This window comes from Rhyacophila brunnea, unplaced genomic scaffold, assembly GCF_057557595.1.
Source record: "Rhyacophila brunnea isolate RB1 unplaced genomic scaffold, BYU_Rbru_1.0 scaffold_23, whole genome shotgun sequence".
NCBI lineage: Eukaryota > Metazoa > Arthropoda > Insecta > Trichoptera > Rhyacophilidae > Rhyacophila > Rhyacophila brunnea.
Window position 1 is genome coordinate 22,855,717 of NW_028232893.1, and position 20,297 is coordinate 22,876,013.

The 20,297-nt window shown below is 34.7% G+C and overlaps 1 protein-coding gene across 1 annotated transcript; it reads right to left on the minus strand.

Moving 5' to 3' along the window:
* Positions 1–11,924: 11,924 nt before the first annotated feature.
* SmD3 (small ribonucleoprotein particle protein SmD3) lies at positions 11,925–19,899 on the minus strand. Its single transcript, XM_085950709.1, has 2 exons — positions 19,447–19,899; positions 11,925–13,760 (listed from the first exon to the last, which is right to left on the minus strand). The coding sequence occupies exons 1-2, from the start codon at positions 19,757–19,759 to the stop codon at positions 13,669–13,671; spliced, it is 405 nt and encodes a 134-aa protein (XP_085806835.1). The 5' UTR covers positions 19,760–19,899; the 3' UTR covers positions 11,925–13,668.
* Positions 19,900–20,297: the final 398 nt, after the last annotated feature.

Genomic DNA, 20,297 nt, shown 5'->3' on the forward strand with positions numbered 1-20,297 from the left:
AAAGATAGAATTATTTGTTTCTCTATATTCTTTCAAATTTATTAAACATTTCAAAATGCTTTCTACCCATATATTATTATAATAAGTATATTGTATTATTCTGTATATATTTTGGACCAAATTTTTGCACCAATTATAATATATATATTATATATATGTAAAGCAAATTAAAATGCAATATCACTCGATTGTAAGAATGATTCTAGTTGTACCATATAATATATAAATTAGGCAGCTTTTTAGTAGATAATAAATTGCTTTGTAAATGAATACTGCAAATAATATATATTGTCACCCCAATATCACAACTACTCCACAATCAAAATGTCATGGCTGTTGTTTCATAGCACCATTAGTAATCTAAAAGATAGAAGTGGAGATTGTGGTTAATGTAATATGTGTATGTGAAAGAGGAGAGGGATTTTTAGTTCCGCTGATCGTCACAAAGTCACGATATATCGGTAGCAGAGGCTAAGAGTGGAGGTAGGCTACTAATATCCAACATAAATAGTTCTCACTAAACTTTGTCAGTCATACGTATTTGTTTTCATTGAACTAAGACTACAAATTGCAGATAGTGTTGGTTAGTTCTAAAATTTCATTTAAGCCCTACCCAATCCAAGCCATAGTCATCATCATCATCAGGGGCGCGACGACCCGGTGTGGGTCCTGGCCTCCTCCAACAGCTCCCTCCACCTGTCCCTATCCAGTGTGGCCGCTTTCCAATTTGGTACCCCCAGAATACGGCAGTCACTGGCAGCTCCATCCAACCAGCGAATCTTTGGCCTCCCTCTTCTTCTACGTCCTATTGGATTGCTGGACATCCTCTCTTTGCCAGTTCATTGTCATTCATACGGTGTACGTGACCTATTCATCGCAGTCTCCCAATCTCAATTGATTGAACTGCGCTGCAATCTTCGTACAGCCTATAGAGCTCAGCATTATATCTTCTCCTCCAATTGGTGCCATCCCTGATCGGTCCATATATACGGCGGAGAATTTTTCTTTCAAAGATGTTCAGGGCTCGTTCATTTCGCAGAGTTAATGTCCAGGTTTCCGATGCGTAGGTGAGCACTGGCTTTACAATTGTCTTGTAAAGAGTGCTTTTAGTTCGGCGAGATAGTAAGCGGGACTTAAAATGTCTTAACAGGCCCAAAGTAGCATTTATTCGCAGACATGATTCTCTTGTTGATTTCTTCTGTAATATCATTATGTCGAGTTACAAGAGATCCAAGGTATATGAAACTGTCGACCGTATCAAACTTGCCAAGCCATAGTAGATAACAGTAAAAAAAATATAGGTTAAATGGATTTTGATAAAAACTAACCAACACCATCTGTAAAATAAATATTCTCAATTCAACAAAAACAAAATAATATTTTGTCGGACCGCCCATGGCATACCTAAACTATTATGGTTTGATTTAGGCAGAGTTTCATTAAATTTTAAGAATTTACCAGCACCATCTGCAAATTGAATTCTTAGTTCAATGAAAATAAATAATTATTACTGACAAAGTTTAGTGTGTACTATTTATGTTGAATCTTAACAGCCTACCTTCACCCCTCGCCACTGGATTATATATATGTAATTTTCTTCTGGTTCTAATGAATAGTTCCCGTTGAGTTACTATGGGTTATTTTCTGACTGCATTACGTTGGAAATTAAATAATATATTATCAGATTCAGTAAACTGCTTAAAACCAGTATAGATTGATAACTCAATTTATTTGGTTATAGTATTGAGGTGACAATATATATTTCAATTTAATAGAAGGGACCAGGTATTGGTGTTTGAATTAATTAATGATATATAAATGAAGAATGTATTGATATTAAATTTAGTGGTAATTATTGTGAGTGTATATTTGGGGTTTAATACATAAGAATAATATGTTAGCAGACTCTATCAAGATGTAATTGTGTACTATGAATATTGCTAATTCGCACATCAAAATACATTGTCTTTATATTACAAATACATAGTACCACATTAGCATGAAGTTCGATAGTTTTGACAGAAAATAAATCAGTCGGAATGGCGGAAGCCGGGAATAAAAACCGTTACAAAAATCGAATTCACCCTTTGTAGTCCTTGTACAATACAAGAAATCGCAATCGCACAATACGTTCCAGATTAAATTATTTATTGTCTTACAAGCAGAAGTACCAATGTTGACATATAAAATAAAAATACGAAGATTATTTCAATGAGCGAAAGGAAAAGGGAGATAAGCAGGGGCGATTATATTTGACGCAAAAGACGCAGTTGATTCGTCAGAAGATTTAAAATGGGGCCTCGAAACAGTTCAAACCGGTCATACAATTAAAAGTGTCACAAAATTTGAAAACGATCACTGCTTCTTACAAATTTAGTATACAATATTATTAGCATAAAAAATCCGTGCAAATATCCAAAAATACCAAAAATCGTTAAAAATACACGGAATACCCTTTATTTTACACGGAACCCCCGGAGTTCCGCAGAATACCATTTAGGGAAAACTACTGTAGAACATTATACTTCCCTTAATCTTAGCGATAGGTTCGGGGACCTTCCAACATCGTGGCCTGGGGGCCCGCTTCCGGATGTGGGGCCCATGATTATAATATAGTGAAAGACATTAAAATATTTATTTTTAAGAATAGGCTTTTGCAACATAAGCACTTATTGTATTAATCCCCAGATATATTGAAGGTTGTCGAGTTCGAAATAGCTGTCCAAATCTCGAATAGAAAATAGTAAATTGTATAACCAAAACATTTTTTTCCTCTATAAAATAATATAGTATATTATGTAAGTCGTTATTAGTTTCATATTATACCTATTGGCTACAATATTTTGATTTATATTTATATATTTAATTAAGTGACACTCCCAGCGAATATCATTTGGTTTGTTCCTACTAAAGGTCACTTTTATGACAGATTGACAAATATTAAATAATATTAATACACTATCGACCGAATGTACTTGATGGAATTCGAATTTAAATTCTAATGGATTTAAATACTAAATAATATAAACGGTTCCATGTAAGTTGTACGTAAAACAATTCACCGTGGCACAGTTTGCCGTGAGCTTTCTTATCGGAAAGAGATGACCGTTTACTATACGGTCTCCAATTTTATTAGATTCAATGTGATGATTTTGGAAAAATCATGGATTCAAGAATGAAAACCTAACCTAACCTAACAAATAATCCAGTATATCGGCTATTTTCAAAATTTGTTTGCTGCTGGCTTCCCGTAAAGTGTAACCCGACAAGAACCGTGTTTTATTTAGACATGAATTTTATCTCAGTACTATACGACCCAAAGAGGTTGGACGGTCTTTAATATACGGCCATATATTTCCCATACAATATTTCACGGTTCACTACGGTGAAGTGTGATACGGCGAACTGCATACGTACAAGTTTCTGGACACAAATATAAACACAATGTAATATTTTTTTGTTTATGAAAGGCTTGTACTTTACACAAAATATATTTTTAATAAATGGTGAATAACATAGAAATTCAATGCAACCAACACTTCTCTGGGGTCGATCCACTGCTGGATGAAGGCCTCCCTTAGCACCTCGATTACTATTTCTTTGTTGCCATATAAATCCACAGAACTTTATAAGTTCATCTATCCAGCCAGTTTTAAGGCATACTTGTGGCTGTTTAGTGCCTCTTGGGTACCATTGTATAACAGCATTTGCCCAGCCCATTGCTATTTCATCTGCTTATCGGTTCTATCACTTCCTGTACTCTCATCTGCCTCATTATTCATTGGTTTCTTTTGAGGTCTTTCCGCGTTATGCGTTGGGGGATGTAAAAATTGTCATGTCGCAAAACCAACGAAATATCTTCTTGAAATATCGAAATCTGTATGAGTAACGATTGCAATACTGAATGAAAATAGCGATACCCGTATTTCAGTATTTCCTATTGAATACTGTTTTCGTGAAATATATGGAAAAAAACAGAAGTATTTATGAACAAATAGTATTTCACCAAGATCTGAGATATATCTACATATAAATACATCTGACAACTTCTAAAACCCGCGAGCAACTGACGAAAATATTTGGATAAATTTAAAATTACAGAAGTTTAATGTAAATGTATTTTGCAAGTCTAAATGTGCCATTGCTGGTTACCAAGGAAGTCGAAGGATAACGGAAGTAAACCAGACATCGCGTAACCCAACAAAAAATTACAATCCTGTTAAACCTTTTACGTCAATTAATACATTTTGTTTCCACTTTTAATACCAACTATATCAGTATTGTCTGTTTTTTAAAACCGGTATTTCGGTATCGAAAAATACTGGGATACCGGTTTTGAAATACTAGTATTGCAATCCCTACTGGAACAAATCAAAATCTGTTACTATCGAGGAATTATTAAAATACAATCCTTTCGTTGTGAATATTATTACGGCTGTACAAAAAAAAAACATGCTTCTGTCTATTATTATAAGATTGTAATACTTTGGAAGAAATATTGTGCCTTTTTACTTTACCTTTTCGTTTATTTGTAATAATTATTATGTCGATCCAATGGGCCAATTTGATTAGAAGATTTGATTAAAATTAATTTAATTGGATAATTAATTATTAGTAGTAATATTGTTAGTGACCGGTAGAGCCATTTATTTTGGCCGTGTGAGCTTAAAATATCTGAATAAATTATATTGGGAAATGTATTTATGTAACTAATAGTAGTGTTGATTAAAATTATGCTTTTTTTGTGATGGATTTTGATTAAATTTTATACTGCTATGTTTCTATTAAAATAATCAAATTATAATCGAGTAATTCTAACTCTATAGTTATCATGACACCATGGTAACGAGCCAATAAACAGTAAAGGTTATCGAAGTTATCCAATTTACTCATCTATCCTACATCAACCATGATTATCACTTACTGGAAACTTCTTAATAGTCTTATAACCAAATGCAGAGATGTCGATGTTAAGTTGTCTTAACTCAGACATTCGAAACAATAACACTTTGTTTTTCCCACTGTTACTAAGTTGCTGATGTCTGCGGCGTAAGGTTAGGTATTGCGTAAAGCCACTTAAACACCTATGTTGAACTATGCATTTATCCCTTAAAGCCTATTTATAACATGCTTTCATTTGACTACCTTATTACACACGAAGCTTGAAGCTTTTAATTCATTAAAATTCAAGTGTGCGATCCTATCATTGAAACATACAGCATTAATGTAGTCCTGGGAGAATTATAATGTCACCTCCCTCACCTCACCTCTGTGCTTTTAATGATTTTGGTCGAACCCCATTTTTTGCAATAATAACATCATGCTGTTTATTTGGTCCAGAGAAAAGACCCAATGACTGACAACCTACACTCTGTGGAGAATCCCTATGCGGCATTTACAAGTTAAAATGGTAAATTACTTATATATTTACTATCTCCACCCCAGTGTAAGTTTGGTCCATTCGTTTCCTGACATCATTGCGATATGACCTGGTCGTTTCCATTTTCACTAATCAATTCTATCCAATATGTCAGTCACTTATGCTTGACTGTCAAAGTCATGCCACGCTTGTAAGGCTTCCATGGTTCTCGAGGCTTAATTATTTAAGGATTGGTTACGAAGGTCATCATGCTGTCCTGTATGTGAAGACCAGTTAAATGCACTAGTTGATATAAAATTGATATAATACATGGCAATGTATTGGATACCTATTGATTTATTGACTGGTTACTAGGTGACATCTACTTATATTCAAACAAAGCTTTTTTCAAATAGAAACATGACACTCCAAAATAATTAATTAGAATGTCTTTTAATACAATTTAAACTACTTATGTACTAAACTCATGCATTGATAAAAATTAATTGTTAAATTGATTCGGTGACTTATTTATTTTATTTCAATTTAATGTTCAAAATTATTGATGTTGTTAATTTGTAAAGTAGTTAAATTTATAGTAGAACCATTATATCTTGGCTATGATTTTATGGCGTTTTATGCAGTTATTAAGAGTTTAGTGGGGGTCGGGACCGTAAAAATACACCTGAAATGTAGTTACGCAGTTCGCCGCTAACACGTCTGCAGCCATGATATGGTGGTAAGGCGTTTTCGAGGTTGTTTCAGCGAATGAATGTGGCGCAGGTAGATAAAAAGAAATGAACGATTTTTTTTAATAAATTCCCTCACAGGACTTTGCAAATGCCACAACAAAATGTAGCTCTATACTAAGTTTAATCTTTCTTTTGGAAACTGAGCAAGAAAAATAGAAATATCTACATACTTAAAAGAAAAAAAATTGAATTTACTACCAAACTATACGGCAGTTTGGATACTATTTACATAAGCATAGTGTGATTGGTTAAATTTTAAGGTGGCTATGTTTGGAAGCCAATGATATCAATTGTTTGAAACGTTAGCTGTCACTTTACGACACCACTTTCAATTGGAAGATAATTACATATTTTCAGATAATGCAACACACTTTTTACCATTAATATTGCTCATTGACAAAGTTTCTTTCAATAAAATACTTGCCGACCTCACTGCTTGAAAAGTTAAGGCTAGCACAAGGTTTTTACCTATATTGACCCTGTAATGTATAGATTTCCTTTCTGGTACCATTGTATGATGAGAAAAAATCCCTTAAGCCGCGTTGACACGGTCCAAGTACGATCCAAGTTGACTTAGACCGAGCGCACTCGTATGAGACATCTTCATACTAATTATTCCTATCCAAGCTAGCTTGGATGAGTAGGACGTGGTCCAAGTAGCTTCGATATGAGTAATTAGTGTGAATATGTCCCGTACGAGTGCGCTTATATGGAGCTTGGTCCGAGTGTACTTGGACCGTGTCAACGCGGCTTTATCCTAGACTATTTGTATAGCCAATAATAAACTGCTTTCAATATATTAATTTATGTGCATGAATGAAATATGTAAAAAAATAAAGCAAAAACGTCACCACATGAGTGTTCCTAATTGTGCCATTTTTTTTATGTGTTTTTTTGTTTTTGTTATTAATATTATTACGTGTGTACTCCAAAATTAATAAGTAATTAAAAATTTAGAGTAATTTTTCGTCCAAAATAAGATTATTAACAACCTCTCTTGTAGATTTAAGCAAAGTGAGATCAGAATCATATCATGAATGTATAAAGATATATTTAAAAAAAAATGTATAAACTACCTACCTACTCAAAGAATATAATTATATTATATATTTATGTGTCGTGCATTTTATGAATCTTTAAAATACATAAAATTTATTAAATGCAAAAATTTGACAAAAATAACTATGGAAACATAATATTGGCTTTAATTTGATATATTAAATAATAAGAATTTTGGATTAATTAATTATGACAAGCTGGCTGCAAAGCCTAGCAAGGCAGCTGGCTATCGACCGCTGGTTCTGCTAATTATTATTATGATTGTTAAATTTTTAAAACATCTATGTTCTATGATCTAAGCAGGTGACTGAATCTATAGCGTCATTGTATTAATGTCTCTTTGGCTCCCATTCCACATACATGCTGATGGAACCACAACTCTCCGGTTGACAGTCTTCAACTTGAACAAACGTGTTCTTCTTCTTCTTCGATGGCGCTACAGCTCAAGTTGAGCCCTGGCCTCCTCCACCGCCGTTCTCCAGCCGGAACGGTCCTCCGCACGTCTTTTCCAGTTCCTGATTTTTAGCAGCTGGTTGGCATCTTTTGTAATGTTATCACCCCATCGTGTGCGTGACTTTCCCACTGGCCTTTTCCCCCCTGGGTTTCCTTCGAGGATCTTCTTCAGTATCCGTGACTCAGGCATGCGCTGGAAATGGCCTGCCCAGTTTAGCCTCTGGAGTTTTATGAAGGTGGAGAGTTTTGAATCTCGGTATAAGCGGTATAAATAGTTCCGTGTTGTACCTAATTCTCCACTCCCCACCATCATTCATGGGTCCGTATATCCGCCTCAGGATCTTTCTCTCAAAGCAGTCCACCATTTCAGCTGCTTTTATATTTAGTGTCCATGACTCGCACCCGTATGCAACGACTGTACGTATGACGGGTTTATAGAGGCAGATCTTAGTTTTTCTGTGGACATTTCTGGATTTGAATATGGGCAGCAATGAGAAGTACGAACAAACGTATTAGTCAAACTGTTCTCCTACTGTGCAAAGATTCTGAGGAAACTACGCATCCGCTTAAATTACGGAGATTCGCATCTTCTCTTTCTCTCAGTCCTGCAACAGACTTTAAATGATGCAATTCTACAAAGTCATGCGGACTTTTAAAAACTGCTTACACTTAAGCCGGTTAAGATAGTATAAATGGGAATGGTTAACGTTTCCTCTTTAAAAACTCAATGAAATCCTTTTAAATTACAACTGAATGAACACGCTCTTTACATTTTCATGACTCAATACCTATTATAGGCCTACGGTGCAATTAACCAAAATCCAGACGCATTGGACATGCCTGCCCTCTATCACATCTATATATTTATTATAACTTTCAATAAGATTACAATGGTTAGAAATAGTTGACAGTAGACCTTAATTCGTAATTTTAGAGAGTTGATTATAAAAAACAGCAGACTTCAAAAGTGCAATTAAAACTTGATTCTTTTTTAAAATCAGGATTACCAAAAGCAAGCCCGTCAATATCGAACATTAACATCACTACTATGGGTGTCTGAATATATCATCCGAAGACGAATAAACAGGAATTTGTTTGTGTGTTTATATAGTGGACTTTTGGCTGTCTGTTATATCGAGGTTCTACTGTACCACAAGATTCAGTCACCTGTGTGAATGTTTTAAAAGCTTAGGTATGTTAGGTTTGTCAATCAATGTTTGACCTGCGTTATTTTTTTTGTTTATATACATACCTCTATTTTTTTAATCAAATTCTGCTAAATTAGACAGTGTACTTTCACACGTTCAAAGGCATTTTTAAGTATCTATAATAAGTAATACTGTGAAATGTCTTTAAAATGCGAAATCATTGTTCTGCCAAATGGAGTTTTAGTATAACTCTGTCCTAAAATGTATGTTTATTTATCTCAAAAAAGATAACAGACGATTATATTATAATTTTGTATATTCCTCGACTCATTTCATTGACAAGACTACCAAAAGTTGGTGAGTTTCGAAATCACGTTATGGAGTTTATTGCAATTTGAAGTTTCACATGCTCTCTAAAATCAGGCATAATGCTAATTTCTTTTTGCTTTATGTGCATGTTCTATATAATCGGATGACCTTGATTTTTTTTCTAGCACACATATTTTTAACATATAGACACAAAATCCGTTATAGACTTACCAACTTTTGGCAGTAATGCCACATATATTAAACCACTGTGTAATTCTATTATTTTTATTATGTGCAGTTTATAAAACCATACTGTCTTCCAACTTAACTGTTGTGGTATTAATTTTAATCAAATATATTACTGAATGTTACTTAGTAGAAATTATATAGATTAACTGTATTTATCCGTTTTTATTCTGAATTTTATCTCTTTATCTATAAGAATCTTTTCTATGCACTTTTGTTTTTAATTATCTCTGCCATCTATGGTCAACTAATGAAAATTGTTTTTTTTATATAGTAAATTACACTTTTGACAATAGATGGCAGTAACAAATTGCAATATTATTATTGTTTTACGCCAATAAATTAAAATTAAATAAAAATAGATATTTCCTATATAGATTTCTATTATTCAATATTTTCAATATTTTTAAATACTTCTTTACTGTAAATATATTTCATTATAAAAGAAATATTCCTGACTAAGCATTTTTGATAAAATTACTTCGTAAAATTAATAACCGCACTACTTATTTCTTATTAGCATCTTATTAAAATATTCTGCACATTAAAATTTGTAGCTAACTAAACTGTAAAATATTTCCAAATAATAGTTAACTCTCCGACTTGAGAATTGTTTCTCTTAAACCTCTCAGAACTTTACTTAACTTTTAAAAATTAATAATTGTTCAGATTCTGAATGTAGCTAAAAAAAAACACTAAATTTTTTTTTTTAAATCAATTGACTGTAATCCAATTTTAATCTTGGCTAATTACCAATTAGGTCGATACTCTGGGACCAAACACGCATTGTATAACATGTGAATCTGGGAGACAGCAGAATTAGAATCCACGACCCCTGGACTTTATAAGTGGATACTTCACCACTCGTTCAGAGGGCTCTTAGTTAAATTGTCTCTAAATAGTTAAAAAGCATACATTAATCCTGCAAAGTTACGTTGTTGGCGTTTGGAAGACAGCAACCAAGTCAATGATGAAAAGAAAACTCTAAATAAGACTTTTTATCTTAATGTGACCCTGGCAAATAAATCTCAAGGCACAAGTTTGAAACTTGCTATAAATGAACCTGTAATGCTGAATGAGTTCCACTTTATCTAATCTATATTCCCTCAGTAGTTAGTAGGTAACCCTTCTTCAACTTCACTTTCAATAATTTGCCAATAGAATTCACCGCTATTCTTATCACTTTAGCACATTTCTGTTATTTTCATCGGTCAAAATTAACACCAAAGGTATTCTCTATAACCAAAACAGCTATCGGCCGCGATCTCTAATTCATAATATGGAGAAAATTTAGATTGGTAGACACGTCAGTCAAATTCGGATATGTTCGTAATGCCGAACCCAAGCGGATAAGACCGAACACAAGAATTTTGTATTGACACATCAAACATTACCAACATAACCTACAATTTTATTAGTCATGTCATTGTGATTCTCAACAGTCGGATCTTGCTTCTCAATTCTCAATATAAAATTGACATACTGTCTCGTTCTCAAAGTTAGCACGGCTAAGCGAGATGCTGTTAAAAGATATCACCTTTTGATAATTCAATTAACTTTTAACTTTTTTACATAATTAACCGCTAGAATACGTAAAGTGATAAATGTGATATATTTATATCACAATTAGCTCTTTTTTGATGTTAAGTTATATGTTAGAATAGGCCTGCTGTTCTAACTTATTGCAAGTGTTATTCATTAGTTTTGAGTTTAAGATTAAATCCAAACATATGTCAGACCAAAACTACTTACATTTGTAATACCTACCGGTTATTTAAATATTTTTTACCAAATAGAAATGGGATGTTGGATAATGTCACTCGAACTGTTAATTCATAATCTGTCAATATTACGTAACAATTTAGATTTGTTTTGAGCTTTAACATTAGCGTAAATATTTCGCATGTAACACTACATTCAGAATCGTAACTAAAATTCTAATATATTTCCTAATTTTTTATTTGTGTATACCTAAATTACTTATATATGTTTGATGTACTGTGACTTGTGGAGCCTTAATCTTGCAATACTAACAATAAAGGTGAATTACAATTATTCATGGACTAAACGTTATGTTAAACTTTGTCTGTGAAATTTATTAGTAAGCTACCAATTACTTTACGACCCTCGTACAATGTTTATTGTTTAGCTAATTTTTGATCGTAATTTGAACAATATCTAGAACCTTAAATAAATGTCGTAAGATTCACTTATTTACTTCGCTTGATATTAAATTTTAAATATTTCTATGTATAAACTTTTTGGTGTTCATAAATTATTCTGTAAACTTAATTCCATTTGTTATTTTTGTTATTTAATAAATCTACCAATAAATAAAAGATGTTTTTAATTATCAAAAAACGCCATTTCTACCCCAAAATATAATTTCTTGTAAGCATGGCCCCCACACCTTAAAGCGGACCCCCAGGCCAGGATCTTTGGTAGCCCCCCCCCCCCCCCCCCCCACCTTACACTAGGATTAAAGGCAGTATGGCGCTCTACAGTAACTTTTTCCAAATGGTGTTTGAGGTAAAATTAGAGTATTTAGTATATTTTTTAGGGATTTTTTAATACATCCTCTTGAATTTTTTTCTTTTTAGAATTGTTAATAACCATATCTTTGCTTTTTCGTACAAGGTGGTTGTTAGTAATTTTGAACAATCACAAACACCCAGGGTTTGAAAAAATCACATAAATATTGTATCCTCACCGGGAATCAAACCCAGAACTATCGGGTGGAAGGCCAGCGCCTTACGCACTGCACCGCGAGAGCTGCTCCGAATCATTGAATTTTCGAGTATCGATACATAAAAAATTGCATCACATAACTACATGTTTCAAAAGTATAATCAACATTAATATTTTAAGTAAAATTTTAAAAGACTTTTTTACTATTAGGGCCAATTTGTGATGTGTTTATCTCACTTATCTGGTTTACCCACCGAGCCGGGCCCCCAGACTATAGCCCTGTCAGTCCCCCCAGCCCTGGGGGCCATGCTTATAAGCCTCATAAATCCAAAACAACTTTTTATTAAGGCCATGCATTAGTTGAGGCACGGTCTAAAAAGATCATTGCTAGGCGATGTGCGGATTGCGGGTCGCGGGTGCAAAAGACGCCTGTCAAACGAAATATTATTTCTCATATAAATCCAACATACGTCCATTTTATGTTCTGTTTATTATTCTATTAGTAACAATAATAATATATTCATTGACATGTTTTCTTTTTAAAGTAAATGGGTAACGTTTTTAGTCATCTTTACACGATTTTAGAATTAATTGGCCCGTCGCCATCACGCAGCAAAGTGACGTATGTCTGACTCGACGTTCTCTCAATGAATGCGAAGCGAGTACAAAATTTCGTCGCGCGTACAGTTGAAAATTATTTGGCGTTTCACTGATGCGTCACCTTAAGGAAACTGCCGTGTTATGTAAATAAAAGTATACAACACAAACATAGACCACACCAAACCGACCCTTCGACTTTGAAATTCTAACCGTGTACTGAAAGTACAGGCTTTTTTACATTTTCAGGATACAATAATTATTGCTTATGATGCGATTGACACGCTGAACATACCTAACCTAGAACAATCAATGTGTAACAATCAATATGAATGTATATAAAACAAGCCGTTCAACCACCGTGACTAGAGTTGGGTATTTCCCGAGAAAATCTCAATCTCGAGATTCGGGATGGGAAATCTCGAAAATTTCTCGAGAATTCCCGAAACCAAACTCTAACCGACAGATGAGACTATTACTCTAGGAGTAGTATGTCACTGATACACATCTGGTCGAGCGGAACACAATATCTCTATGCAATACTGTCATCTGTTGCGGCCATCTGTTTTGGAACAGTGCTCAAACGTCTAGCTTACAAACCTTTTCGTTTGTGATGACATTTTGTATACACTATCTATTTGTATATCGAGATTCCACTGTAGTTTAAAGGAGCAGAGGCAAAAATAATCAAGGCGACATATATTTAAAATCTTACTTTATTTCTTAAAACTAACTTTAGTGTATGTACTTCTATAAATATTAATCACACGATATTCAAGAGTCACTCACTTCAAACATTGTTTCTTACTACAATCTGCAAAATCAAACTTTTTCTTTCGCAATAGAGCCTGCTATCATGATCTAATAGAAATATGCAGCAAGTCAAAAATGTCGATCAACAAATGGACTGAATTCTTAACAGACTTCATATATTACAAATCAGCTCCACACAGGTTAATAAGAACCAACAAAATGAATCGTATCATATTTTGTTTTGCAGTACTTGATTTTTGAAGTTTGGTTTGTTTTACAATGGAAATGGTTAGGGATCGTGAAATTATCTTCGTGATGGTCCAGCGCCGCCCTGCCAGCCTCCACGGGCGCCTCTGTGAGCGCCGACACTTGGACCTCCACGTCCTCGACCAGCCACTAGAAATAAAGAAACCAAAATATTTATTAAACCCAAAGTTGGTGAAGAAAACCTAATTCTATAATACGAAAGTGAAGGCAAAAATAGGAGATTTTATAGCGCTGTATGTAGTGTAAACTTTACATGTATTATATTATGTTATACTGGATTATTTGTTAGGTTAGGTTTTCATTCTTGAATAATTCATGAATTTTGCCAAAATCGTCCATGAAAATTAACGCGGTTCCCGCCTGGCTTCATGCAAACTGACTTGTACCGAACATTTGTACACAAGCGGACCACCATCATAAACCGAGAGCAGTTGCCAGAACAAATGTCAAGCTTAGAATGACGTATTCTTGATACGTGTTTTAAGTTTATCCCACATTCTTCCACACTCGAGATCGGTTGCCTGTTGCTCCACACCCGTTAGGTATTTCAGTTCCCATTAATTCTATGTTCCCTGAATATTTGTGAACATCAGCATCTCTACCATATCAACCGTGTTTAGGAAAAAGGACGTAACCCTCACTGAACAAATTTTACAGGAGAGGCAAAAAACTTTTTTTGAGAGTTTTTAGTTTAATATTTAAAAAAAAAAATAGGCACAGACATTGGGTGCATGATGATTGATGATTTGGTGTAATATATTTTCGATCTAATAATAATTAAAGAAGTTATTACAGAAAATTTCTTAAAATTGCGGATAAATGCTTTTTTCCATAAAGTAAAAATTAATTAATATCAATTAAAACCTGAATTTAGATAATAATTCGGCATTTGCGGCTTACTTCCCTTTTATGTAACGTGTATTTAGTTGTATACATTGTTAATATGTAACCTTTGACTATTTTTAAAAGTTAACATACCTAATCGTATATCTGCTATAAAATATTAATATTTTGAAGTCATCTCTATATATATAAAAATCTCGTGTCACGGTGTTTGTGGTCGCAATCCTCCGAAACGGCTTGACCAATTTATATAATTTTTTTTATATATATTTGTTAGGTATGAGAATAGGTCAACATGTTTAGTATATTTCATACCGCTATGTGATTAGGGTATCTCTATACAAAAAAAAATTTCTTTTATTTTTTTGACAATTTTTTTTTGTATTTTCTTTATTATTTGTCATCAAAAAATACCTATAACCCCAAATTTTCACTCTCCTACCCCCACCCTCCCTTTTTTTAATCGCGATTTTATTATTTTTGTATGAACAAATTTAACCGTCGTTCGTATTTCAAACAGAACGAAATTATTTATGTTGTTGAATGACAGGTGGCGCTACGTCCGAGAAGAATTCAAGAGAAGCGTCGCGTTATTTTGACATTTCATTCGCCATATCACAACACAGTGCGTGCAAAATTTTGTACGATTTATTTTAATTTATCTATTTCTGTGTGCGTGTATTACACAGTGCACAATGCCAGCAAGACGCAAGGGGGGCCATTTAGGCCGTCTAACGAATAAAGCAACAAACATGCGAAATAGTATAGCAGAAAGAACAGACGAACAAATCCAACAAGATAACAAAAACGTGCGTGAGCGCGCCGGTTCGTAGTTAACACACGCAGAGCAAATGCCAACAAGTACATCGAGCATTTACATCCGCTTCGTTCCTTTGTCTCGCTTTCGAGTACGAGCCAGATATTGAATATTCCGCTCATCCGAAAGTGCTGATTGGTGCTATGGACAAAGAATGTCCCCATTGTCATGCGCTCAAATTCAAACATGAGTCAGCCGGGATGTGTTGCGCATCAGGAAAAGTGCAACTACCAAAAATTGAGATACCACCAGTACCATTGAACGACTTGCTCATCGGCACGGTGCCAGATTCAAACCTGTTCCTGAAGTCCATTCGCACATTCAATTCATGCTTCCAAATGACTTCGTTCGGAGCAACAGAAATAGTTCACAATACTGCGGCAAATGGTCAACAATTCCATTCTACGTTCAAAATCAAAGGCCAAGTATACCACAAAGTAGGCTCATTGCTGCCAATGCCAAACGAACCACATAAATTTTTACAAATCTACTTCATGGGCGGTGAGGACATCAATCGAGTGGATGCACGTTGCGGCTACAATAACCTCAATTCGCCTAATGCCAGGCGCATCGTCGGCAAACTGGACGCCCTATTGAATGAGCACAATAATTATTGAAATTCTTCAAAACACACATGCACGAATTGCTAAGTGACAATCACGCTATTGTCATCAATCCTGATAAAACACCAGCTGGAGAGCACGTGCATCGATTCAATGCGCCTGTTGTTGACGACATTGCTGGAATCATGGTTGGCGACCGCACATCGACGCGAGAAATCGTGATTCGAAGAAGAAACAATAATCTGGAGTTCATCGCTGACACACACCGTTCATACGACGCTCTCCAATATCCGCTAATTTTCTGGAAGGGACAAGACGGATATTGCATAATCATTAAACAACGAGATCCCGCCACAGGTAATTCATTCATTATGAACATCATTACTCATTTTGAATTAAGAAAATGAATGGTTGGTGTTTTTTTGTTTTTATCGGCGGTCATCGTCTACAACGCTCCATTCCTCTTTCTGTCATAGATCCCATCCCCACACACTTACGATACATTCGTTATTTTTTATTTAACAACCAAAATATACACTAGAAATCATTTATATGGCAGAACAACGTTTGCCGGGTCAGCTAGTTTTTATATAAGTTTATTGGCAATGGGTCAATGACATTGAGCTACTTTACAAGCTACAAGCCAGCGAATTTACGAACTGCTTGTAAGCTCGCCATCATCGAACAAGCTAACAAGCAGATTGTAAACAATCTACCGAGAAAAGTTGAAAGCCGGTCTACTTTACACGCTGGGCCGATATGCGTCTGCGCAGTAGAGCAATAGTGGCGACCTCCCGGTAAAAAAACGAATTACGTCCTGTCAAAATAGTCGCTAGCTTGTGGCTTCTAGGCGAGTGGAAAGTTTTGTGTGTCATCATCACAATCGCACCAGCTGACTCGCCCGCTTTTAAATCTGCCAACAAGCAGCTTGTAAAATAGCTCAATGTCATCGAGGTTTAAGTAGATGTTTTCCATAGATTTCACGAATACCAGTATTAATACCGGTATTCAATAGGAAATACCGAAATACCGGTTCTGGTATTTTCATTTGGTATTGCAATCCCTAAGGCTGAGAACACATAGGTAGGTGCCTTTCTCGGTGCTCAGTGCTACGCTACATGCTAGATGACATATCCTAGCGAACGGACACACACTAAGTTCGTATCATTGAACCTGAACTGAACGAATCAAATGGCACCGTTGGATTTATTTGATTTGGAACCGTTTGGTAGAATGTCCACGGAAACGCTTTTCTGACAACTAATTAGTGTTGCCAGTACTTAAAATTAATTCATAATATATTAGTCTCTAAAACAGAAACATATTTGAAACGTCAACTTGTTATGAAATTCTAACCTCCTATCGTGGTCTACAATAATACAAATTTAACAAACTGTCGTATTCATTCATTTTAAATATACAAAATATAAAGAATGCTTCATAAATAGGTAGCCATTTAGTTAATTTATAAGATTTATAGGTATGACGAGTTTTTAAAAATTAGTTTTGATTAGAGCTTTTCATAATTATTGACCACTTGTTCATGTCGACAGTATGATATTGTGACTTAGACGACAATCGAACATATTAAATTCGTTAGGTAATATAAAGATCATTCCGGGTTGATTTAACACAGTTTGTAGCTTAGAATCTCCGTTACAAAATATAAATAAAATGAAAATAAATTCTTTGTCTGACATAATAATTATAGTAATGATATTAAATCGAACTTGCATAGAAAATAGTGCTGGATTTTGAGATAATAACACCAAAAGCGGCGTCTTGTTCGCGTATGGTTACTTATGAATAATAGGTATTGATTATTAATCTATAATACATATAATTCAAGTGAACTCCTATGGTGTAAATATCTAACATATTAATATGAACACCTCACGATATATAAATGCCGAATAATGCTTATCAACACTTTGACAGATTGCCATTAGTCTATGGATCGTCCGAATTGGTTTGACGTTTCATGTCAAACCATTTCTGATGGTCCGAGAACGGTTTGATTTTCAATGATACACTGAACCAAACGTCAAATCTCAAACCATTTCCGGTCAACTACAATTTGATGTATATTGTCTATGGTTTAATTTGATTTGTTTCGTTCATGTTGAAAGAAACGAACCTACTATACTATCGCAATGGCCACACTGCAAGCTTCGCGCCTCGCTACGTGATTATTAGTCACCTAGTGAGTCTCCCGGCGAACAGACGTGTTGGTTAATTTTATTGTGTCACCTAGTGATTTTGCAAGATGGAGGAAGTTTTAATAGGAGCAGTTTATAAAAGAGAGCCTTTGTGGAACCCATCTAACAAATTATAAAATATACCTAATTTCTCTTTTAATTTTCCCAACAATAAGTCAAATGTTTCCCGGTTCATCCTCAAATAACTAAAAAACTTTTCATCGTATTTCCGAAATTCTTTGTAGAGAAGTTGAAACTCTCCATGAGTACTTCGAGATGAATTAACATTATGCACCCAACAAGTTCGAATTTGAGACTTTCGAAATTTGAAACTTAAATTCTCCGTGAGAAGCAGCTTTCTGGTTAGTTTTGAGAGTGACATCGTTGTTGACTTGAGCGCTCCCAATATAAACTAAATTTGTACCTAAGCACGTAGCGTGCAATGTGGCAGTAGTGTTTTTAGTAGACAAGCATAGCACCTAGCTTCGCACTAATAGCTCGATGACATTGAGCTACTTTACAAGCTACAGGCCAGCGAATTTACAATTTGCTTGTAAACTCGTCCAGTGTCATCATCAAACTAGCTAACAAGCAGATTGTAAACAATCTACCGAGAAAAGTTGAAAGCCGGGCTACTTTACACGCTACGTGTGGGCCGATATGCGTCTGCGCAGTGGAGCGATAGTGGCGACCTCCCGGTAAAAAAACAATCTACTCAATACAAAATAGTACCAAAAATGACGGTTTCAACTCGCTAGCTTGTTGGCTTCTGAGCGAGTGGAAAGTTTTGTGTGTCATCATCACAATCGCACTAGCTGACTCGCCCGCTTTTAAACTCGCCAACAAGCAGCTTGTAAAGTAGCTCAATGTCATTGTTGCATAAGCGAAGCACTTTGGTGTGGCCAAAGCCTAATATTACAATACTACAAATATTTTGAAATACACTTTTTACATTGTTTTCGTTGATTCGTACACATTTTCAGGAATGAATTATGGACGAAAGTCGAGAACCGCCTGCATAGATATGGACATTTATCATTCAAACAAAATTTGTCTTCAAACCGAAGGAAGTTGACTTTTGACAGTTCATAATTAACAAACAAATACACGCTCAAGTGGTATAATAAATCAAATTACACGCATTGCTATATTTAAACTCATCACTCTAAGTTTAATATAATACATTTTTATGCTTTAAAACTATCAGTGTTCAACTGTCAATTTGCAACGATTGAAATCGTTTTATACAACATAACCTAATAAAGACATAAAAACAATGTTGTAATAGTGTAAATTTGGCAGATTAATAACATAATAATAGACTGATACATTCCTTAAACGGTTGACGGATATGTAATGAATTGTTTATTTAGTACTGGTGATTATATACAAACCTTGAGCTCGTAAAATCGCACTTTTTCCTCGGCCGGCCGATCCAGATTTGGTTCCTTGGCGTTTAAACATCGGAGCATTTTTTAACATGTCAGGCAAGATTAAGAATCGTATTTTGGAGCCTCTGATGTAGACATTTTCTAATTGTGCGACTCTGCCATCTCTGTATGTCACTGTTATTTGTGTCATTTGACAATTCATGTTATCTTCGGCTTCGATTAGTTTCCCTCTATAAACTTCGCCGGTGTTTGTTTCACAAGTCACAAAATGCCCTTCGGCTTCATGAAGAACTTTAATTGGAACTCCGATTGACATTTTGATGTTTAAAGTATCGTAATATCAATACTTTTAGTGTAAAAATGTAATATTAAAACCGATGAATCTTGATAATTAAACCGTACCGAAAAAATTCAGAATTTACAAACGGCCTCAGAATCCATAAACATAAAAGTGTTGCCCGTTGCCTAAAGGCCTGGGTTGCCGTAAGCTGATATCAACTACTATTTTATTGTCTACGTGACTATCAAGGTCCAAACGTAGTTTTTTTTTATAAAAAAAAATGAGTAAACAGTAATTGATTTGTGAAAGCTTATTCTTTTGTAATTATTTTATAGTTGCCTATATTATGGTTCAAATAGACTATATGACGAACGGGCACATATATGCTAAGAGAGTTTTAGTGTCTATGATCAAATCTATGCCATTCTGACATTTATACATACATATTGTATGACAGCTATGAAATCGTATTTACACTCTGTGACACCCTGTGACACAGGACGCCAACATAAGAAACGGGTTTTTCGGCATTTATATGACCGATTATCATAGAGTCTATTTGAGCCATTAATCT